Source organism: Hyperolius riggenbachi, chromosome 12 (assembly GCF_040937935.1).
Source record: "Hyperolius riggenbachi isolate aHypRig1 chromosome 12, aHypRig1.pri, whole genome shotgun sequence".
In the NCBI taxonomy this organism is placed as follows: Eukaryota; Metazoa; Chordata; class Amphibia; order Anura; family Hyperoliidae; genus Hyperolius; species Hyperolius riggenbachi.
In genome coordinates this window covers 107,181,415-107,205,775 of record NC_090657.1, presented here as the reverse complement: position 1 = coordinate 107,205,775, position 24,361 = coordinate 107,181,415, and the positions used below count along the sequence as shown (strand labels likewise).

Below are 24,361 nucleotides of genomic sequence, written 5' to 3'. Positions count from 1 at the left end.
AGAGCTTTTGGCTGCAGCTCTGCCTCTACACGCGTCTATCAGCGCTGATCGCCGCCTCCGCCCGCCCCTCTTAGTCTGCCTTCACTGAGATGGGCGGGGGAGAGGCGGAGATACGCGCTGATTGACGCGAATGGACGCAGAGCTGCAGCCGAAAGCTCTGCCTCCCCGGGCAGCAAAATCCACGACCAAGAAAGTTGTGGATGTTGCACAGGGGATTTGGGGGGTAAAAAATCCTCGTTCTGCCACGGGATAGCAGCATTTTAACAGGGGCTAACATACATAAAAGGTTAAAAGCCGTTTTTAAAGTGGCTTCACTGTTCTCTTTAAAGGACAGCTGTAGTGAGAAGAATATGGAGACTGCCATAATCATTTCCTTTTAAACAATACCAGTTGCTTGGCAGTTCTGCTGGTCTATTTGGCTGCACGAATGTCTGAATCACACCAGAAATAAGCCACGCAACTAATCTTGTCAGATCTGACAATAACGTCAGAAACACCTGATATGCTGCATGCTTGTTCAGGGTCTATGGCTAAAAGTATTAGAGGCAGAAGATCAGCAGGATAGCCAGGCAACTGGCATTGTTTAAAAGGAAATAAATATGGCAGCCTCCATAGCTACTTTATGCAGCCTGGATCCTTCAATATACAGTGCTTATTGCTAAAAGTACAGACGTGCAACATACAAAAGTTTGTACACAAATTTGACTTCTGTGGAAATTGTTGAAAAATAAATCATTCAAGTGATGCAGTTGTATCTAGTTTCAAAATCAATAATGCAATGATTTTATTTTATTAAAATAACAGTGTAAAGCCCTACTCTGGATGAATTCGTCCTCCACCACCTGCCCATACAACAATTGCATATAGATGAGGAAGTCATTTTATCACATTAGCAAACTGTCTTTTCATCATTATTTTAATTCAGAAGTTTGATGTCACCATTATTGTCTTGGAGAGGTACTTTTAGTGTCTTGGTAATTTTTTTCAAGGCTCTAAAACAAATGCCTAGCGTTGAGGTGTTTGTTTTTCCTGTAGTCCTAGTCGCTGCCCTCCCATCCCTTGGACAGACTAACACAAAGGTTTAGGTAGAAGGAAACTCCGCTCAACCAAATGGCATAAAAGTGCAATCTTTATTGGCAAATCTTTTATGACTTTTATGCCATTTGGTTGAGCAGACTTTCCTTCTACCTGTGTTGTTTGGGTTTGGCTACGCCTGGTCCTGCTCCCATCTTGACATGGTGGTGTGGTGAGCGGTGGTCTTCTTAAAATGTTCACACAAAGGTTCCCTAGGTTTCTTTTTCCAGAGTACACTCACACAATGAATCTCCATCAACTCACACATTAGACCCCATCCCCTTGCCCTAGCCCTGTCCACTTAGCCTTTGGACCCCCCCCCCCCACTTCTTGTCCACTTACATAATGGATCCGCCCTCCCCTTGCCTACTCACTGAATAGATCCCCCTTTCCCTAGCATTATGTACTCACAGGATGGCTCCTGCTAGCCTATTCCACTCTTACAATGGATCCTCTCCCCAGTCTTGACCACTCACACAATGACGTCATACGGCAGACCACGCCCCTTGACAAAGCCGGAAGGATCCGGTGAATCATGTTGGGGTCTACACATTGGGGCTGCTGCAGGTCTGCTGCTCTGGAGAGGGGCCTGTGCATCCTGCATTCTCTCCCCTTGCTCACAGCCCACTGACCCTTGCTATACCAGCGTCTTTGTCACGATTCCTGAACCACTGCGGATTGCCATCTGCTAGTTCGCTGAGAGAAATGCTAGGACCAAGTTGAGGAGTCTGTGTGTCCTGTTTACTGCTTGGTCCGGTATATAACCATGAATTCAGTCCACTGTGTGGGACTTTATACTGTATGTAAAAGGCATTGTTGAACTCAAACATTACAAGTTTTAAGCCTACTTAATGGGTTGCTATATGCAAACAGCACTATTGAGTGGTACATACAGGATATTAGAGTGGCTTTGAGGCTGTTTACCATTCTAATGGTCATTGATATTTACCTCATAATGTGATGTCATCTGCTTGCTTACGCTACTTGTTGCTGGACTCGTACGCTTACTTTTGTATGTGCAACTTCATCGTTCTGTCTACGTTTCAGCAATACTCAGCTGGCTTGAATTTTTGCCAAAATATCTGTTTCACAAGCGTATATGGAACTGTATGGTTGCGGATTTCCCTGTAAAGCATTGCAGGAGTCTGGATTATTTTGATCTCAGCATCACTTGGCATCATTAAGCTTGATCTTTTGATGGATTTCAATATACAATCAGTGAAAGTGTGAGTGGTGTGTGTGTGTGGGTTGAGTGCTGTATGGACAAGGGAGTCGGCCACCCCATGGCTCATGACCTTTTTAATAATGTTAAACTGCATTTTCCAAATAAAGTATTTCTGATATTTTAATGACAATATATATACGGTACAGTATGTGTTCATTGACACCGACAACCCTCTATCTCGTGCACTTTCCTCAATTAAGTTTTCACCCTCACACAATGGATTTCCCTACCAGGGCTGTGTAGTTGGTGTCGGAGTCGGGGCAATTTTGGGCACCCGGAGTCGGAAATGGAGTCACTGATTTCATAAACTGAGGAGTCGGATGATTTTTGTACAAAGTCCAACAAAATCCCCAGACCTGTTAAGTATTAGACCAAAGAGTTGGTTTCATAAACTGAGTCGGAGTTGGAGTCGGAAGATTATTGTACCGACTCCACAGCCTTGTTCCCTACTCCCTTAGTGTTGTCCACTCTCACAATGGATCCCTCCTCTACCCACACAATGAATCCCCCCTTCTCTACCCTTTCCACTAACACAATCTCCCTTCTTTTGCCCACTCACACTACGGTTCCCTGTACTATATATACATCATACCATTGGGACCCTGACATGTGGAGTCATTGGGCACGATCACATACTCTCTTCCTAGTGCTCCAGTTCCCCTTCAGATCCCCACTAGAATAGTGACAGCTTCTGTTTACACCTGTATCCTGTGGTGCCCCAGTATTGTAAGGAAGACAACCTCCTTGCCCTGTAGTTGTCACGCCCCCCCCCCCCCCCCACACACACACACATCATTGGTGACACTGGTGAAGTAAATAACCCTACCCAGGTTCTTCACACAGTAACTATGCTTCCATCATACTTCCCTATAAGCAGTGCTGCCCTATGTATCCCTTACAATAAGCACAGTCAAGTGCCCCATATAATAAACACAATTATTTAGCCTATTTTACCCTGGCCATTATGCCCCCTATATAACAAGTGCCATCATTACATCCCCTTTATAACAAATACTGGCATAATCTGCCCCTCCTTTAACAAATGGCACCATTATATTCCCAGAATAACAAATGCTGCCGTCATGTCCGCACTATAACAAGTCAAGTGCCATCATTTTGCCCCACACAGTAACATTACGTCCCCACTTAACAGGTTGCCATCATTTAGTCCCCCATTAAATAAGATTCATTATATCTCGTGTTTACATTTATAAGATCGAATTCCAATAACAATGCAGTTCATTTTAGAGAAAAGATCTTTTGGTGGCCACTAATGAACCAATCTTACCAAATTGGCAGAGTTCCAGTAGATTGGCGTACCACACACGTTTTCCCATTATTTGAGAAGGGAAAAAATCAGTTCCGGGAAATTTTATAGACCTGTAAGTTTAACATCAGCTGTGTGCAAACTATTTGAGGGGGTACTAAGAGATACAATACATGACTTCATAGTAGAAAATAATCTTATTTCTCAACATCAGCATGGGTTTACTAAAGACAGGTCCTGTTTGACTATCATGCTCAGCTATTATGAGGTAGTGAAAGCTAATGCGGATATTGGGAATGCTGTAGATGTGATATACTTGGACTTTGCAAAGGCCGTTGACACTGTTCCCCACAAAAGTCTGGTGCAAAAGTTGAGGATGTAAGGACTGGGGAAGAGTCTGTGTGCATGGATAGGGAACTGGCTAATGGACAGAAAACAAAGTAGTGGTCAGTGGATCTTATTCAAAATGGGCGACTGTTAGCAGTGAGGTCCCACAAGGGTCTGTACTGGGTCCAGTGCTCTTCAATTTATTTATTAATGATCTAGTAGATGCAGTAGAAAGTAATGTTGCTATTTTTGCAGATGGTACAACATTTTGCAGAATCAACTCACAGGAAGATAGTGACATATTGCAACAGGATCTGGATAGAATGGCTATATGGGCACATACATGGCAGATGAAATTCAATGCTGAAAAATGTAAAGTCATTCATTTTGGTCATACCAATGGTCTAGCATCATACAAAATAAATGGGATACAGATGGGGACATCAAACTTGGAGAAGGACTTAGGAGTACTCATCAACAACAAGTTAAATAATCGTATTCAATGCCAAGCCGCTGCAGCTAAAGTTAATACAATTTTGGGATGCATTAAAAGGGAAATAAAAACTTCGAGATGCTAGCATAATATTGCCCGTTTAACTCTCTAGGAAGACCACATCTGGAATATGAAATTCAGTTCTGGGCACCACATTACAGGAAAGATATTGCCGTTTTAGAGCAGGTGCAGAGACGATCAACAAAATTGATACAAGGGATAGAAGGTCTCACTTACCAAGAAAGGTTAGATAAACTGGGTTTATTCTGGAGAAAGGACGCCTTAGAGGGGATCTAAGTAACATGTATAAATACATCAGAGAGCGATCTAAAAGCTTGGTGGATGAGCTTACAAAGGACCTTGGGCAAGTCTCCCTAACACTGCTACCGCCTATAGAGCGCGTCCTAATGGCTGCAGCTCTGGCGCTTTGAGTCCGCCAGGAGAAAAGCGCGATATAAATGTTCTGTGTTTGTTTGTTAGTGAATATATTGAATGGATTCTTTAGGAAGTCCCTTACATTACATAGAAATTGTAAGATTGGACAAAAAAGATTGGATCAATACTACATCACTTACTAATGATACAATTTACCAAATGATCGTTTACTAACGTGAATGACTGGAAATGATCATTTGTGACCACTAATGAACAAAAATCTTCTGGCCAATCCGATTTGATTGATGGTATCGATCCAAAAATCAGATCAATTTCACTAATTTGATCGGATTGTCTAGGAGATCTGTCCATTAGTGGTTCTAAACGATCATTTCCAATCATTCATACAAAGAATCGTTATTAAACTATCATTCAGCAAGGCCACCTTTATGGTGCCCATACACGGTACAATAAAAACGTTAAATTTTCTCGTTTATTTGACAAAAGCTATCGAATCGACAAAGTCAAAAAGAATCTTTTTTTTTTTTCGATCAAGAAAAACAAACGATTATCCCGATTTTTTTTCTTTCAATTAACCACTTTACCCCCGCGCGTACGCATTTCTCCGTCCCTTTTTCCATCCTTTAACCCCCAGGGACGGAGAAATACATACTTTCCGCGCTCCCGCCGCTGCCCGCGCTCCCGCTCGTAAACACGCTGCCTGCCGCTAGTAAACACGCCTTCGCCCGGAGATCAATGAACGGGAAAATCCATTCCTGTTCGTTGATCTAAGCCCCACAATGATCCTCTGCCACTCGGCTGAGCAGCGCGACCATTGTGGGGAAAAAAAAAGTTCTCAGCCTCTTTCTACTTCCTGCAAGCGTCCGGAAGGACGCTTGCAGGTCGCATAAACAAAATGTTACTGTGGCCATCTTGTGGCCAAATTGTAAAACTACATCCAAAGCATTTTTCACATAGAAATAAATTAGTTTAACACACAAAATTAACCCTTTACCTCCCACACTCCCCAATTTTTTTTTTCTTGTAATTAAAAAAAAAAAATTACAAATAAAAAAAAAATACATAAATAGTTACCTTAGGGACTGAACTTTTTAAATATTTATGTCAAGAGGGTATAACACTGTTACTTTATAAACTATGGGCTTGTAATTAGGGATGGACGCAAAACTGAAAAAAATGCACCTTTATTTCCAATTAAAATATTGGCGCCAAACATTGTGATAGGGACATAGTTTAAATGGTTTTATAACCGGGACAAAAGGGCAAATACATTTCATGGGTTTTAAATACAGTAGCATGCATTATTTAAAAACTATAAAGGCCAAAAACTGAAAAACAATTAATTTTTTTCCCACGTTTTTTCCTATTTTCCCATTAAAACACATTTAGAATAAAATAATTCTTGGCATAATGTCCCACCCAAAGAAAGCCTAATTGGTGGCGAAAAAAACAAGATATAGTTCATTTCATTGCGATAAGTAATGATAAAGTTATAGACGAATGAATGGAAGGAGCGCTGAAAGGTGAAAATTGCTCTGGTGGTCAGGGGGTAAAACCCCTCAGTTGGGAAGTGGTTAAAATCCGATCTGACATGTTGGAAAAATCTTTATATTCGATCTGATGGAATAATTGAACAAAAATATGTAATCGGGGAAAAAAAATGAGAATTTCTACTATGCATGGGCACCATTAGAGAGATCATGATGTGACATCACATGATACGCAGCAAGAAACATGCTGTGGGGAAACCTACAATGGTCAGGTAGCTAAAACCTCTATTGCTTGCTTGTGCTACTGAAGGCTGTAGGCAGGCTGGCAGGCAGGTAAGTGGATGGAATAAGTGAGAAGACAGTGCAGCCCCTCTGCTGATTGTGCTGTTTCCCGAAACCAGTAATGCCCTACATCTCTACCAATGCTCAGACATGGTTCTTCTGGGGAATGGGGCAGGCAAGGGTCCCAAGCTGTGGCACTTCTGGCACCCACTTTAAGAAGCTCTACTTAAATCATTTTCAGTTCTAAACAAAGAATAAATCTAGGCACAGAGGTGCTCTTACCTGTCTGGACTTAAAGAGAACCCGAGGTGGGTTTTAATAATCCTATTAGCACACAAAGGCTGGGTCTGCATATAATGCCCAGCCTCTGTTGCTATATGTCTACCCCAGGCCCCCCCCTTGCGCTCTGCTGTCCCCATAAATCAATGCGTGTCGATAGCAGGCTGTTTACATCCACACTGTCACTCTCCGCCGCTCCCCCTGCCTCCTCTGTCGCCGCTCCCCACCTGCGTCCCTTCCCTCCAATCAGCGGCGGTTTGATTTATGGGGGACAGCAGAGCGCAGGGGGGGTCTGAGGGGAGACAGTATAGCAACAGAGGCTAGGCATTATATGCAGACCTAGTCTCTGTGTGCCAATAGGATTATTAAAACCCACCCCGGGTTCTCTTTAAATATGTGGAAACTGTGGCCTGGGAGGAAGGGGAACAGTGCAGTTTCTAGGCTAAAATGCACCCAGGGCGAGTGTGTAAAAATTGCGCCCCCCCCAAGCAAGGTATGGGTGCCCGCAGTATAGGTTAGCCAGGTCTAGTTGCACTTAGTATAGGTCCCTCCAGTATAGGTAGCCAAGAATAGGTACCCCAGTATAGGTAGCCAGGCATAGGTGAGCCAGTATAGTTGCCCCCTATAGGTTAGCCAGGTAGGTGCCTCCAGTATAGGTAGCCAGTATAGTTGCCCCCAGTATAGGTTAGATAGGCAGCAGCCCCCGATATAAGTTAGATAGGTAGGTGCCCCAGTACAGGTTAGCTAGGTGGGTGCCTCTAATATAGGTAGCCAGAATAGTTGCCCCCAGCATAGGTTAGATAGGTAGGTGCCCCCAGTATAGGTTATTTAGGTAGGTGCCTGCAATATAGGTAGCCAGTATAGTTGCCACCTGTATAGGCTAGCTAGGTAGGTGCCCCCAATACAGGTTAGATAAGTGCCCCCAGCGTAGGTTAGATCGGTAGCTGCCCCTCAGTGTAGGTTAGATTAGGTAGCTGCCCCCAGTGTAGGTTAGATAGGTAGCTGGCCCCCAGTGTAGGTTAGATAGGTAGCTGCCCCCCAGTGTAGGTTAGATTAGGTAGGTGCCCCCCAGTACAGGTTAGATAGGTAGCTGCCCCCCAGCGTAGGTTAGATTAGGTAGCTGCCCCCCAGTATAGATTAGATAGGTAGCTGCCCCCCAGTGTAGGTTAGATAGGTAGCTGCCCCCCAGTGTAGGTTAGATTAGGTAGGTGCCCCCCAGTATAGGTAAGATAGGTAGGTGCCCCCCAGCATAGGTTAGATTAGGTAGGTGCCCCCCCAGTATAGGTTAGATAGGTAGCTGCCCCCCAGTATAGGTTAGATGGGTAGCTGCCCCCCAGTATAGGTTAGATTAGGTAGGTGCCCCCCAGTATAGGTTAGATTAGGTAGCTGCCCCCCAGTATAGGTTAGATTAGGTAGCTGCCCCCCAGTATAGGTTAGATTAGGTAGCTGCCCCCCAGCGTAGGTTAGATTAAGTAGGTGCCCCCCAGTGTAGGTTAGATTAGGTAGGTGCCCCCCAGTGTAGGTTAGATTAGGTAGGTGCCCCCCAGTATAGGTTAGATAGGTAGGTGCCCCCCAGTATAGGTTAGATTAGGTAGGTGCCCCCCAGTATAAGTTAGATTAGGTAGATGCCCCCCAGTATAGGTTAGATTAGGTAGCTGCCCCCCATCGTAGGTTAGATTAGGTAGCTGCCCCCCAGGATAGGTTAGATAGGTAGCTGCCCCCCAGCGTAGGTTAGATTAGGTAGGTGCCCCCCAGCATAGGTTAGATAGGTAGGTTCCCCCCATCGTAGGTTAGATTAGGTAGCTGCCCCCCAGGATAGGTTAGATAGGTAGCTGCCCCCCAGCGTAGGTTGGATTAGGTAGGTGCCCCCCAACGTAGGTAAGATTAGGTAGGTGCCCCCCAGGGTAGGTTAGATAGGTAGCTGTCCCCCATAATGGAGGGGGGAGCCAGAGCCGCGGGGAGGGCAGCCCGACCTCTCCCTCTCCTGGGCCACCCTCTGTGCTCCCCCCTCAGATGCAGAGCGCAGCAGCAGCCAGGGAGGGAGCGCTGTATACTACATACCTTCCTGCGTTCCAAGCGCTGCTCTCTCGCTGCCGGTCTCTTCCTCTCTGCCGCCTATACGATTATACACACGCTGGTTCCTGTTTAGCCGGAACCAGCGTGTGTATCATCGTATAGGCGGCAGAGAGGAAGAGACCGGCGGCGAGAGAGCAGCGCTTGGAACGCAGGAAAGTATGTAGTATACAGCGCTCCCTCCCTGGCTGCTGCTGCGCTCTGCATCTGAGGGGGGAGCACGGAGGGTGGCCCAGGAGAGGGAGGGAGAGGTCGGGCTGCCCTCCCCGCGGCTCCGGCTCCTTCCTTCATTTCAGCGCCCACCTCCCAACAGCGCCCCGGGCGACGGCACGGGCCGCACGGCCCTAAAAACGGGACTGAAGGGGATATTATTTTTTTTTACATGATTTTGTGCTTGAAACTTTTATTTCACTCAAAATGTATACTAGACTCTTGCTTGACACATTTTGGTAAGTTACAGACAAAAACTTCATGAAAATTAACTGAACCACTTTTTGCACAGAGATCCAGCAGAAATTGAAAACCAGGGAGGTTAAGTAGACCCCATGTGGGTCAGATATCAGGAAAAAAGAAAAAAGTTTGTTTTGTAGACTGAAATGACTTTGAAGGGCAGCAGATATCCAATATTAGCTTGTCTCCAGCTTGGTCTATGTAGCCATTATAGGGACATCTTGTCATTTTTAGGCCGGTTTTATGTTTGTTTTTGCATTGTGGTGCGGCGCTCCTGTCGCATCACACTGCAGCACAAAAAAAAGTCAGTGATACGACCCTGTGGCAGAGTGCATAGGCATGGGTATTCCCCCCGCGAAGTGACAAACTCCCTGCTGGACAGGAAGTACGTCACTGGAAATCCCCTCGGTCCACGCATGCGCTCCATGGTTTTCACTACCTGTGTCACCCATAGACATTCATTACAGCAGGCCCCGTGCAACCCACTGCAGCCCTTTCATCAGACCGAAGCTTCTGGCACAGCGCAACTCGTTAAGTGTGAAAGGCCCCATACACTCCCATTGCTTTTTTGGCACCCTGCGGTAAAAAAGAGTAACACAACACAGGTTTGCAATGCAAGTGTAAATGGGGCCTTTAAGAGAAACCGTGACTAAGAATTGAATTTCATTCCAATCTGTAGCTGATACCCCCTTTTCAATGAAAAATCTATTCCTTTTCACAAATGGATCATCAGGGGGCTCTGCATGGCTGATATTGTGGTGAAGCCCCTCCCACAGGAGACTGTGAGGACAATTTTCCTGGCAGTTTCCTGTCTGTGAACCTCATTGCATTGTGGGAAATAGCTGTTTACAGCTGTTTCCAACTGCCAACAAAACAAGCAGCAGCTACATCACATCCCAGCAGTAAAAATATCACCATGTGATAAATGTCAGGATGAAAATCAGGGATTTAAAAGTTTTTATAAGGGGAAAATACTGACTAAATCATTTATCCATAATTATTGTAAAAATGAAGCACTTTTTTATTACATTATTTTCACTGGAGTTCCTCTTTAAGATTTATGCATTATTTTGTCAGTTTGGAACTCAACCTGCCTAATCTCTCTTCTTTTCCTCCCCAGTATCCTGTAATATCTGAGTTTGGTGATGAGAACTTTTCTCCGTACGACGATGCCAAGGAGGATTCTTTGCTGCGGACTGAGGCCTCACAGCATGAGGTGAGTGGGGAAGAGTGTCTGCCCAGCCCAGCTGCCACCCATCCACAGAGCTCTGTGTGTGTATACATATCCCTATGTTGGCTCTGCTACCCTGGTGACTCATGTATATATATAATGACATTCCTCCCCCTCACTCCTTCCTAGAGTAACTACTTATAGTAATAATGGCATATTGCATACATTGGCACTGTACGCCCACCTCTTACACTCACTCCAAGGGGTGATTCTCCAGAGGAAAATAGAACAACATGACAAGTTACATAATAATGGAACTCTGTATGGATCATTTACAGACGTAAAAGTACTCCACACAACCAAAGTCTTTTGAACATGACTTTATGTAAATGTCACTTCTGTTCTGAAGTATGTGCTGATTTAATGGGGGTCGTTTGCCAACAAGCAAAGAATAGATGTGTAGAAATGGGCTTGTGTGCCTGTTTCAGCTTCTCTATCTATCTCTCTATCTGTCTTAGAAAAAGCCCACATGAGTGTAGGTCTGAGCTTCCAAGTAATAGCAGGATGAAGTCATCCCTCTTCACCCACTAATCTATTGTTAGGCATATCACCCGTTTCTTTTGCCTGTGGGAATGTGAAGTCCCCTCCTCTCCCCTTGCCTGAGCTCAGGATGACTGCAGGACTGGTGCACAAACGGCAGAGCTAAGTAAACTTTGTTTTTTTCACCACTACAGAGTACCCAGATAGCTAATGGTGACCCACAACTACTAGGAGTGTATAAAGGTGTGCAGTTAACTGTGTGTACATTTTGGATTGTTAGCCTTTTGTTCAAATACTATATTATACACATCACTTGCTGCTACTTGTCTAGCAACCTAAACTTTGTACATATGTTTCCTGCGTCTGTTTTGTGCTCTCACTGGATTGCATAAGGTTTCAGTCATTCCAGTTTAACTGCTATGCTGTGTGCTTCAACTTTTTCTGCTAATGCTGTATGTATTTTTGCCTTTGTCAATATATATATTCACTAAGCAAAATTGGTGTGCTGGTATTTTTCTAGTTACCGAGTGTATAAAGGTAGCCATACACTGGTCGATTTGCCATTAGATCGACCAGCTGACAGATCCCTATCTGATCGAATCTGTTCAGAGAGGGATCGTATGGCTGCCTTTACTGCAAACAGATTGTGAATCGATTTCAGCCTGAAACTGATCACAATCTGTGGAGCCGCCGCTGCCGCCTGTCCCCCCCCCCCCCCCCTCATACATTACCTGAAGCTGGCTCCGGATCCTTTTCTCCGCGCTGCACCCCGCACCGCATCCCAGCGTACACTGTGTCACTCCGTGACCAGGAAGTTCAAATAGAGCGCCCTCTATTTGAACTTCCTGGTCACTGGAGTGACACAGGAAGTTAATGTACACTGGGATGGAAGCAAGAGAGAAGCGCGGAGAAGATGCGGAGAATATGCCTGGGAGCCAGCGTCAGGTAATGTATAACCGGATCGGCCGCCGCTAGCGCCGCGCTCCCTATCCGCGGGCGATCGATGGAAGTAACCCGCACGGCGCGATCGACAAACCGATCCGATTTCGGGAGGAAATCGGATCGGCGGGTGCGTTTAGCGCAAACGATTGGCAGCAGATTCGATCCCAGTGATCGAATCTGCTGTCGAATCGGCGGCAAATCGGGCCAGTGTATGGCCAGCTTTAGGGTTCATTCACACTTGCAATTTTGTACTCCAATCACACTTGGGATTGTACAGTGATTGCGATTCTCATTCAATGAATGAGAAGCGCAATCGCTCCAAAAATGCTGAATTTTTGCTAATTGCAAATGCTGTACTGTGAATGATCCCGTAGGTATAGAGTGAATGATCCCGTAGGTATAGAGTGAATTAACCCTTAGGTATAGTGTGAATGATCCCATAGGTATATAGTGAATTATCCCGTAGGTATAGTGTGAATGATCCCGTAGGTATAGAGTGAATGATCCCATAGGTATAGTGTGAATTATCCCATAGGTATAGAGTGAATGATCCCTTAGGTATAGTGTGAATGATCCTATAGGTATAGTATGAATGATCCCGGAGGTATAGTGTGAATGATCCCGGAGGTATAGTGTGAATTATCCCGTAGGTATAGTGTGAATGATCCCGGAGGTATAGAGTGAATGATCCCGTAGGTATAGTGTGAATGATCCCGTAGGTATAGTGTGAATTATCCCATAGGTATAGAGTGAATGATCCCTTAGGTATAGTGTGAATTATCCCATAGGTATAGAGTGAATGATCCCTTAGGTATAGTGTGAATGATCCCGTAGGTATAGAGTGAATGATCCCGGAGGTATAGAGTGAATGATCCCGTAGCTATAGTGTGAATGATCCCGGAGGTATAGTGTGAATGATCCCGTAGGTATAGTGTGAATGATCCCGTAGGTATAGAGTGAATGATCCCGTAGCTATAGTGTGAATGATCCCGGAGGTATAGTGTGAATGATCCCATAGGTATAGTGTGAATTATCCCGTAGGTATAGTGTGAATGATCCCGGAGGTATAGAGTGAATGATCCCTTAGGTATAGTGTGAATTATCCCGTAGGTATAGTGTGAATGATCCTGTAGGTATAGTGTGAATGATCCTGTAGGTATAGTGTGAATGATCCTGTAGGTATAGTGTGAATGATCCCGTAGGTATAGTGTGAATGATCCCGTAGGTATAGTGTGAATGATCCCGTAGGTATAGTGTGAATGATCCCGTAGGTATAGTGTGAATGATCCCGTAGGTATAGTATGAATGATCCCGTAGGTATAGTGTGAATGATCCCGTAGCTATAGTGTGAATGATCCCGTAGGTATAGTGTGAATGATCCCGTAGGTATAGTGTGAATGATCCCGGAGGTATAGAGTGAATGATCCCATAGGTATAGTGTGAATTATCCCATAGGTATAGAGTGAATGATCCCTTAGGTATAGTGTGAATTATCCCGTAGGTATAGTATGAATGATCCCGTAGGTGTAGTGTGAATGATCTTGTAGGTATAGTGTGAATGATCCTGTAGGTATAGTGTAAATGATCCCGTAGGTATAGTGTGAATGATCTCGTAGCTATAGTGTGAATGATCCTATAGGTATAGTGTGAATGATCCCGTAGGTATAGTGTGAATGATCCCGTAGCTATAGTGTGAATGATCCTGTAGGTATAGTGTGAATGATCCTGTAGGTATAGTGTGAATGATCCCTTAGGTATTGTGTGAATGATCCCATAGGTATAGTGTGAATGATCCCGGAGGTATAGTGTGAATGATCCCGTAGGTATAGTATGAATGATCCCGGAGGTATAGTGTGAATGATCCCGGAGGTATAGTGTGAATGATCCCGTAGGTATTGTATGAATGATCCCGTAGGTATAGTGTGAATGATCCCGTAGCTATAGTGTGAATGATCCCGTAGGTATAGTGTGAATGATCCCGTAGGTATAGTGTGAATGATCCCGTAGGTATAGTGTGAATGATCCCGTAGGTATAGTGTGAATGATCCCGGAGGTATAGAGTGAATTATCCCATAGGTATAGAGTGAATGATCCCTTAGGTATAGTGTGAATTATCCCGTAGGTATAGTGTGAATGATCCCGTAGGTATAGTATGAATGATCCCGTAGGTATAGTGTGAATGATCCTGTAGGTATAGTGTGAATGATCCTGTAGGTATAGTGTGAATGATCCGGTAGGTATAGTGTGAATGATCCCGTAGCTATAGTGTGAATGATCCCGTAGGTATAGTGTGAATGATCCTGTAGGTATAGTGTGAATGATCCTGTAGGTATAGTGTGAATGATCCCTTAGGTATTGTGTGAATGATCCCATAGGTATAGTGTGAATGATCCCGGAGGTATAGTGTGAATGATCCCGTAGCTATAGTGTGAATGATCCCGTAGCTATAGTGTGAATTATCCCGTAGGTATAGTGTGAATGATCCCGTAGGTATAGTATGAATGATCCCGTAGGTATAGTGTGAATGATCCTGTAGGTATAGTGTGAATGATCCTGTAGGTATAGTGTGAATGATCCGGTAGGTATAGTGTGAATGATCCCGTAGCTATAGTGTGAATGATCCCGTAGGTATAGTGTGAATGATCCTGTAGGTATAGTGTGAATGATCCTGTAGGTATAGTGTGAATGATCCCTTAGGTATTGTGTGAATGATCCCATAGGTATAGTGTGAATGATCCCGGAGGTATAGTGTGAATGATCCCGTAGCTATAGTGTGAATGATCCCGTAGCTATAGTGTGAATGATCTCTTAGGTATAGTGTGAATGATCCCGTAGCTATAGTGTGAATGATCCCGTAGGTATTGTGTGAATGATCCGGTAGGTATAGTGTGAATGATCCCGTAGGTATAATGTGAATGATCCCGTAGGTATAGTGTGAATGATCCCGTAGCTATAGTGTGAATGATCCCGGAGGTATAGTGTGAATGATCCCGTAGGTATAGTGTGAATGATCCCGTAGGTATAGTGTGAATGATCCCGTAGGTATAATGTGAATGATCCCGTAGGTATAGTGTGAATGATCCCGTAGGTATAGTGTGAATGATCCCGTAGCTATAGTGTGAATGATCCCGGAGGTATAGTGTGAATGATCCCGTAGGTATAGTGTGAATGATCCCGTAGGTATAGTGTGAATGATCCCGGAGGTATAGAGTGAATGATCCCATAGGTATAGTGTGAATGATCCCGGAGGTATAGAGTGAATGATCCCGTAGCTATAGTGTGAATGATCCCGGAGGTATAGTGTGAATGATCCCGTAGGTATAGTGTGAATGATCCCGGAGGTATAGAGTGAATGATCCCATAGGTATAGTGTGAATGATCCCGTAGGTATAGTGTGAATGATCCCTTAGGTATAGTGTGAATTATCCCATAGGTATAGAGTGAATGATCCCTTAGGTATAGTGTGAATTATCCCGTAGGTATAGTGTGAATGATCCTGTAGGTATAGTGTGAATGATCCTGTAGGTATAGTGTAAATGATCAATCACAAGAAAATGTATGCGTGCTCTACACCAAGCTTAACCCTTTCAAGTCTAGCTGTGCAAATCTGGCTAAAATGGCTTACCATGAGACATGCTCACGCAGAAATGCATCTGCTTTCGCATGCCAAACTTTGCAGGGTCAAAAACCAATACCGCGAAGCGGTTGCCCTGCGGGAATTAGTTCATGCTATACAGCACTATCCAGGAGCGCCTCGGGAGACTTCCCATTGCCCCCATACAACCGGGGGGGCTGCGGGGCCCCAGGCCCTGTTTTTAAATTTTTGGGAGATGGGAGCGGATGGACCCCCCGGCGCCGGCCACGCTTGGGGGGGTCGTCTGCGCTACCCAGCCTCCACCTCCGGGGTGTTGCTGTGGTCCCTAGGCAGTGAGAGAGCCTGGGGCCCCGCAGCCCCCCCGGTTGTATGGGGGCAATGGGAAGCCTCCCCGAGGCGCTCCTGGATAGTGCTGTATAGCATGAACTAATTCCCGCAGGGCAACCGCTTCGCGGTATTGGTTTTTGACCCTGCAAAGTTTGGCATGCGAAAGCAGATGCATTTCTGCGTGAGCATGTCTCATGGTAAGCCATTTTAGCCAGATTTGCACGGCTAGACTTGAAAGGGTTAAGCTTGGTGTAGAGCACGCATACATTTTCTTGTGATTGAGCATAGTGTGAATGATCCTGTAGGTATAGTATGAATGATCCCGTAGGTATAGTGTGAATGATCCTGTAGGTATAGTGTGAATGATCCTGTAGGTATAGTGTGAATGATCCCGTAGGTATAGTGTGAATGATCCTGTAGGTATAGTGTTAATGATCCCGTAGGTATAGTATGAATGATCCCGTAGGTATAGTGTGAATGATCCCGTAGCTATAGTGTGAATGATCCCGTAGGTATAGTGTGAATGATCCCGTAGGTATAGTGTGAATAATCCCGTAGGTATAGTGTGAATAATCCCGGAGGTATAGTGTGAATGATCCCATAGGTATAGTGTGAATGATATCGTAGCTATAGTGTGAATGATCCCGTAGCTATAGTGTGAATGATCCCGGAGGTATAGTGTGAATGATCCCGTAGGTATAGTGTGAATGATCCCGGAGGTATAGAGTGAATGATCCCATAGGTATAGAGTGAATTATCCCGTAGGTATAGTATGAATGATCCCGTAGGTATAGTATGAATGATCCCGTAGGTATAGTGTGAATGATCCCGTAGCTATAGTGTGAATGATCCTATAGGTATAGTATGAATGATCCCGTAGGTATAGTATGAATGATCCCGTAGGTATAGTGTGAATGATCCCGTAGGAATAGTGTGAATGATCCCGTAGGTATAGTGTAGGTATAGTGTGAATGATCCCGTAGGTATAGTGTGAATGATCCCGGAGGTATAGTGTGAATGATCCCGTAGTTATAGTGTGAATGATCCCGTAGGTATAGTGTGAATGATCCCGTAGCTATAGTGTGAATGATCCCGTAGGTATAGTGTGAATGATCCTGTAGGTATAGTGTGAATGATCCCTTAGGTATTGTGTGAATGATCCCATAGGTATAGTGTGAATGATCCCGTAGGTATAGTATGAATGATCCCGGAGGTATAGTGTGAATGATCCCGTAGGTATAGTGTGAATGATCCCGTAGGTATAGTGTGAATGATCCCGTAGATATTGTGTGAATGATCCCATAGGTATAGTGTGAATGATCCCGGAGGTATAGTGTGAATGATCCCGTAGGTATAGTGTGAATGATCCCGTAGCTATAGTGTGAATGATCCCGTAGGTATAGTGTGAATGATCCCATAGAAATAGTGTGAATGATCCTATAGGTATAGTATGAATGATCCCGGAGGTATAGTGTGAATGATCCCGTAGCTATAGTGTGAATGATCCCGGAGGTATAGTGTGAATGATCCCATAGAAATAGTGTGAATGATCCTATAGGTATAGTGTGAATGATCCCGTAGCTATAGTGTGAATGATCCCATAGGTATAGTGTGAATGATCCCATAGGTATAGTGTGAATGATCCCGGAGGTATAGTGTGAATGATCCCGTAGCTATAGTGTGAATGATCCCGGAGGTATAGTGTGAATGATCCCGTAGGTATTGTGTGAATGATCCCATAGAAATAGTGTGAATGATCCCGTAGGTATAGTGTGAATGATCCTATAGGTATAGTGTGAATGATCCCGTAGCTATAGTGTGAATGATCCCATAGGTATAGTGTGAATGATCCCGTAGGTATAGTGTGAATGATCCCGTAGGTATAGTGTGAATGATCCCGTAGCTATAGTGTGAATGATCCCGTAGGTATAGTGTGAATGATCCCGGAGGTATAGAGTGAATGATCCCATAGAAATAGTGTGTATGATCCTATAGGTATAGTATGAATGATCCCGGAGGTATAGTGTGAATGATCCCATAGGTATAGTGTGAATGATCCCGTAGCTATAGTGTGAATGATCCCATAGGTATAGTGTGAATGATCCCGTAGGTATAGTGTGAATGATCCCGTAGCTATAGTGTGAATGATCCCGGAGGTATAGTGTGAATGATCCCGTAGGTATTGTGTGAATGATCCCATAGAAATAGTGTGAATGATCCCGGAGCTATAGTGTGAATGATCCCGGAGGTATAGTGTGAATGATCCTATAGGTATAGTGTGAATGAACCCGGAGGTATAGAGTGAATGATCCTGTAGGTATAGTGTGAATGAACCAAGAGGCGATCAGCAAAGTGAGGCGAAATGCCTTCAAAGTGCCCCAGTGTGAATGGTCCCTATGGAGCATAAAGAGACGGAAAAGCCCTCTTGCTAAAAAAGCGATGCTGAATATACTGTATTTTTTGGACTATTTCTTTTTCTTTTTCTCCCCCAAAAGTGGGGAAAAAAGCCTTTGCATCTAAAGGTGGCCACTAACGGTCCAATTTCTAGCGAAAAATCGTTAGATCGATCAGAAATTAAGATTGAATTAGTTGTAAATAATCTCAGTTGATGAGCACAATCGATTACAAACGATTATAAAAATAATCGTCTGATTGGATTTTCGTCAAACCAAAATTTGGATTTTTTTTGTTGGCTGTGATAGATTGGAAGCAAAGATTGGTTCGTTGATGGTGTGGTGAACAATTTTTCGCTAGAAATTGGATCATTAGTGGCCTCCCTTATAGTCCAAATGCAGGGAGTTCCTAACTTGTGAATGTCTGCCAATACAACCTTCAACCTACTGCAATGTTGGGGACTCCCTGTACTGTGCAGAGGATACATGGGGACCGAAAGGGGTATAGAGAAGGACATAAGGGGGCATAGGTGAGGACAAGGAGGACAGAGGCGGACACAGAAGGACACAAGATGTACAAGGGGGCATAAGGTACAAAGGGGGAATAATCCACAAGATGCCCCTTCACCATGTATGCACCAGGTTTAGTGTATATATTTGTTCCATTGGTTTTTTGTCCTCTAAACCGAGGTGCGTCTTATGGTCAGAAACGTCTTATAGTCCGAAAAATACGGTAATTAAAAGGTATTTGCAATAATTCAGCTGTAAGTGAGCAAGTGTGATTTCCCGTGACGCCTCACTCCCGAATATGCAAATCATCTCTTTATGTCTCTTAAAACCAGACACACACAAGGGTGTAAACGTTGGGGGCCCCATAAGTTTTGCCGGGGGCCCCATGATTTATAGTTACGCCCCTGTATTTTACATATAATTAGCTTAATGATGAGAGATTCATGTGAAGGTTTGAGGGGCAATTGTACAGTTAACTTGCTGATTATCATTTGAAGCACTATGTGACAGGTCACCGTCTGAACGTGACAGGTTGTGGATTAATCATTTCCATACACCTTCAGGTACTGTGTTTACCACCAAGGAAAACTTTGTTGAGAGACATCAGGTTCAGTTGAAGTGGAAACATTGATGTTACTTTTTGTCTGATTTTTTTTATTTACCGCTTTTTGGATACACTCTGAGCATCTTTGTAATTTATGTGGCATTTCAAGTTTGGTGGCACTGCATTTGACATTTGTTTACACATCACTTCATACTGCTAGGGAGGGTTGTGGGAGAATGCAGTGGTGTGCATGGAAACACTGTAAGATACTAGAGTGCTCTACTTAAAGGACCACTATCGTGAAAATTGTAAAATTTAAAGTACATGTAAACATATACAAATAAGAAGTACATTTTTCCCAGAGTCAAATGAGACATAAATTACTTTTCTACTATGTTGCTGTCACTTACAGTAGGTAACAGAAATCTGACAGAACTGACAGGTTTTAGACCAGCTTATCTCCTCATTTTTCAAGATTTTCTTTATTTTCAAAAGCACTTAATAAATGGCAGTTGCTCCAGCCAACTGTCAAACTGTGCTGCGAGTAGGGAGGCTTGCTAGCATATTTGTATAAATCCTTTTCAGTGAGTGTCTTTATAAAGAATAAAAGCCATGCTGAGAATCCCCCATGATGAAATGAACTGGTCCACAACCCGTCGGGTCTGTCAGATTTCTACTACCTACTTTAAATGACAGCAACATAAGAGAAAAGTAAATTATGGCTCATTTTACCCTGGGAGAAACATACTTCTTATATGTATATGTTTACATGTACTTTGTTACACTTTTTTGCGATAGTGGTCCTTTAACCACTTAATGACCAGCCAACGGCGGCTGGTCATAGTGGTGTTTCCATGGAAACGGCCGCTCGAAGTTTCCTGTTAGTTCACGGAGGGAACAGCCTGCGGGCCTCCGATCGCGGCTCACAGGCGAAATGTAAACACACGGGGAAGAAATCCCCGGTGTTTACATCGAACGGCGCTGCTGTCACAGCAGAGCCGTAAAGGAGATCGGCGATCCCTGGCCTCTGATTGGCCGGTGATCGCCGGCATCTGATAGGCTGAAGCCTATCTGAGGCGGTACAGGATGGATCGCTGTCCTGTACCGCCTATCTTGGGCAGGAGAGGGAGGGAAGGAGAGGGAGGGGGGAATAGCGCTGTGGAGGGGGGGCTTTGAGGAGCCCCCCCCCCGCTACATACAGATAGCCGGCGGCGATCAGACCCCCCCAGCAGGACATCCCCCTAGTGGGGAAAAAGGGGTTAAGTCTGATCGCCCTGCCTGCCACACGATCTCTGCTGGGGGCTGAACAGCCCACCCAGCACAGATCATTGAACATTCCTGCGGTCCTTAAAGAGGAACTGTAACGACAAAACGTCCCCTGGGGGGTACTCACCTCGGGTAGGGGAAGCCTCCGGATCCTAATGAGGCTTCCCACGCCGTCCTCCATCCGTCAGAGGTCTCGCTGCAGCCCTCCGTGCAGCGATGACGTAATATTTACCTTCCTGGCTCCTGCGCAGGCGCTCTGACGGCTGTCGGCTCCGAAGTAGGCGGAAATACCCGATCGCCGTCGGGTCTGCTCTACTGCGCAGGCGCAAGTTTCCGGCGCCTGCGCAGTAAAGCGGACCCGACGGAGATCGGGTATTTCCGTCTATTTCCGTGCCGGAAGCCGCCACAGCGCCCCCGCTGGAGCCAGCATAGGTAAATATTGAAGCTACAGCCGGCTCTGTCGCCGGCTGTTCGGAGGGCTGCAGCGAGACCCCCGTGGGACAGAGGACGGCGTGGGAAGCCTCATTAGGATCCGGAGGCTTCCTCCACCCGAGGTGAGTACCCCCCAGGGGAGGTTTTTGTTGTTACAGAGTCTCTTTAAGTGGTTAAAGGACACCTGAACTGGCAAAAAATATGATGTGCCCATAATGGGGCTTCTGTCGGATCAGGACATTTGAGCGTGAGGATCAGTAGGCGCCTAATGAATGCTTTCACTAAGTATCGATTTTCGGGCACCCACGCAATAAGTTGGGAGCCCGATGGATTACTAACGATGGATTACTAGTAACCAATCGACAATTACCCACAATAGCAGTTGTTTCAAAGTCTGAGGAGGAGGTTATTAGGCACCTGGAGGGAGGAGGGGAAATTTTGGGTACTAGGAGGGGAGGGCTGAAGTGACAATCGGTGACGGGGAAGAGCATAGTAAAGTATAGGTAGTGTAACTATCCCTTGTTCCCACAGTTGTTCTATGAATGGTGCATTCTTTGTCCACTCGCGCAACCTCTATGTTCACGCTTTACCGCGGCCGTATCCTGGTGCATCTTGGGTATGTGCAGTTACAAATGCTTTCCAACCGGACATGCCCAGAACGCTCGCAGATGCAGCTGCTGGGCACAGCTGTTCAGGAGGCAGCTTTAATTTATTTAATTTTTGCATTGTACAGTTCTGGCATTTAACTGCTAATGTTGACAAATAAAGCTCGGGCTAAATTTGAAATTCTAATCAACTGAGTCCTTCGAATCAAATCTTTTTTAATTAACATATGAAAACCTTATTATGCCGGGTTTCGTTATATAGTGAAAGGCATACATAATTTAACTTCAACAACAGTATAACATGAAAGCATAAAGTAAGAAAGAAAAGGGAATAGAGTAGGACAAAGGAAATTGGAGAAGAGAGAGAGAAAGCAAGGTTCTGCAGGGGTCCTTAGAAATATCTCTGGGAACAGCTGTGCGCCGAATGATTGAAGGTATGTGTTGTTGGGGTACATTTTATCAGAAGTTGACAAGATTGGTCTCATTCAGGCTGGCATGTACGTTGTAAACAAACTAAATTCTTTAAAAAAAAAGTACATTTAGATGTTTTATTGATAAGTTCTTGAATAGGGTCTCAAAGGCTGGAGCACTGAGTTTGGATATAAATGTGACAAAGTCAAACTTCATTGATCAAATGTAATTAGGACTGGGGGGTACCAATGAAAATTGTGCAATTAGGCCTTGTAATTTGCAATTATGCTTCTAATTTTTGTGCATTGCACTCCTGCAACCTGTGGCTGGTTGATTCAATAATTGTACGAATAAGTAAGTGTACAAGTGTTCTTAAAGCAGAATTGTCAGCCATAAAATCAAATTCCATTTACCCACTGCTCTGTGGTTATTATGCAGTCTACAACCTTGACGAAGCTCGCAAGTGAGCGGGCGCAACGAGTCGGTGGGCGGGTCTGAATCACGTGACCTGGAGCGCTCCTCACGGCTGCATTACCACGCTAGCAGGATATGGCATCAGTGCACGTTCCCCGCCGTACTGTAACACAGCAGAGCGGGTAGAGCAGATGCCTGAGAGCCTATGCTGTCCGATGATCTGTACCTTGGTGGTGGACTGTTCAGGTGACATCGCAGTGACGGTAACTGAACGATTGGACTACTTGTGGTGAGACTACTTGGACTTTAAAAAAAGAGAGAAATCGAGAGCCCAATATGGTGTAGTATGTCAGAGATACGAAGGGAAATGAATAGGTGAGATGGTTATACTCACAAACATGGGTTACCGCTCAGGCAACCACTGTATAGGCAGGTGAGGAGATTAGACCTGTCCTCACTCAGGATTAAGAAGTCGCTCTCTGTAGATCAGAAAAAATGGGGTAGGGTCACCCCTCCACCTGGGGTGGACTCAAGTATACTGGTAGGTGATCAGAGGCGCCAGCAGAATAAAATTAATATAAAATTGTTAAGAATTGCCAGGAGGGAAAGTGGTGGACTTCCCCTCAATAATTAGACACCAAGGTCTGTCATCGAATCAAACGAATACATTTATTCAATAGTACCCCAAAATCTGAAACGCGTTTCGTGGGAGCAGACCCACTTCTTCAGGCAATAAAACGGGGACAACAAACACTGTGAACAAAGGACAGAGGGTATTGCTATAAGATTGCCGCAAATAACAAACATACAAAAGAAAAAAAAAAAAGGGGGGGGGGGGAGAGGGGGGAGAAGAGTAAAAGAGGGGAAGCTGTCCAGATAAGTTTTGCTTTTTTTTTTTTTTCCCTCCCTTCGCCCATGACAGTACGCATCACTGATGACACTTTCCCACCAAAAAGTGCAGCCCAATCAGACTCGGCGGCTCCCCGCAGTCTGATTCGCTAGATCAATATCACCATGACCATCCACACCTCCCTCCCACATCAAACGAGCCTTCCCATTGGCTAGATGACATTCTGCTTTCACATTTAAACCAGCCAGCATCCTCAGACCAGTACAGAGGTGCTAAATTCACTGCACATTGATTGCTGGTAAGTGTGCATCTGTTATTTATGCTGTTTATGCCCTTTTTTTTGCCTATTTTTAACCCCCCTTTTTTTGCCCCAATATGTTCACCTAAACATGTCACTAATTAATATGACTCTAGCACCATGTAACCGCTGTCCCAGGTGGTGTTATTATTATTTTTATCTTTCCCCATGTGTTCATACTTTCCTGTATCCTTTACTCCTATAGCCTTGTCTTTAATGGTGGTATCTCTAATGCAAAACCTTATACCCCATGGCCATCTCTTACTAGCAAAACCACGGGTTCTTTGACACTAAGCACATACCTAGTTCCTTTTTTTTTTTTTCCCGTCCCTTCATGTTTTAAGGACGGAAAAATAGGGTCAATCATGACCTTCACATGTCTCCACCCTATATTGGGACACTCCTTCAGCAATATACACTTTTTATATATATATTTATATATATAAAATTTTTTTAATGCCTTAAGTATTTAACACATAATTATTATCCCTATTTTTTCATCCTTTTTATCTTATGTACAAATTTAATTGCCAACTTTGATTTTTGTTTTTATTGATATATTACCATCCTGTTTTACATTGTTATGGCTTTTGATCTAGCAAACGTATGAACTTAGTATATATAGTTATTTTCCCTATCTTTTATACTTATTCTTGTTATTATAATTTCATCAACTTTTATTGTCTGTACATATGTTGATACCCCTA

The 24,361-nt window shown here is 44.4% G+C and overlaps 1 protein-coding gene across 1 annotated transcript in view; it reads left to right on the top strand.

Moving 5' to 3' along the window:
• TBKBP1 (TBK1 binding protein 1) overlaps positions 1-24,361 on the top strand; it is a 166,007-nt gene that overhangs the window by 27,902 nt on the left and 113,744 nt on the right. The window contains exon 2 of the mRNA XM_068264146.1: positions 10,477-10,572. Within this exon, the coding sequence (XP_068120247.1) occupies positions 10,477-10,572 (96 nt within the window). The remainder of the gene's footprint in view (positions 1-10,476; positions 10,573-24,361) is intronic.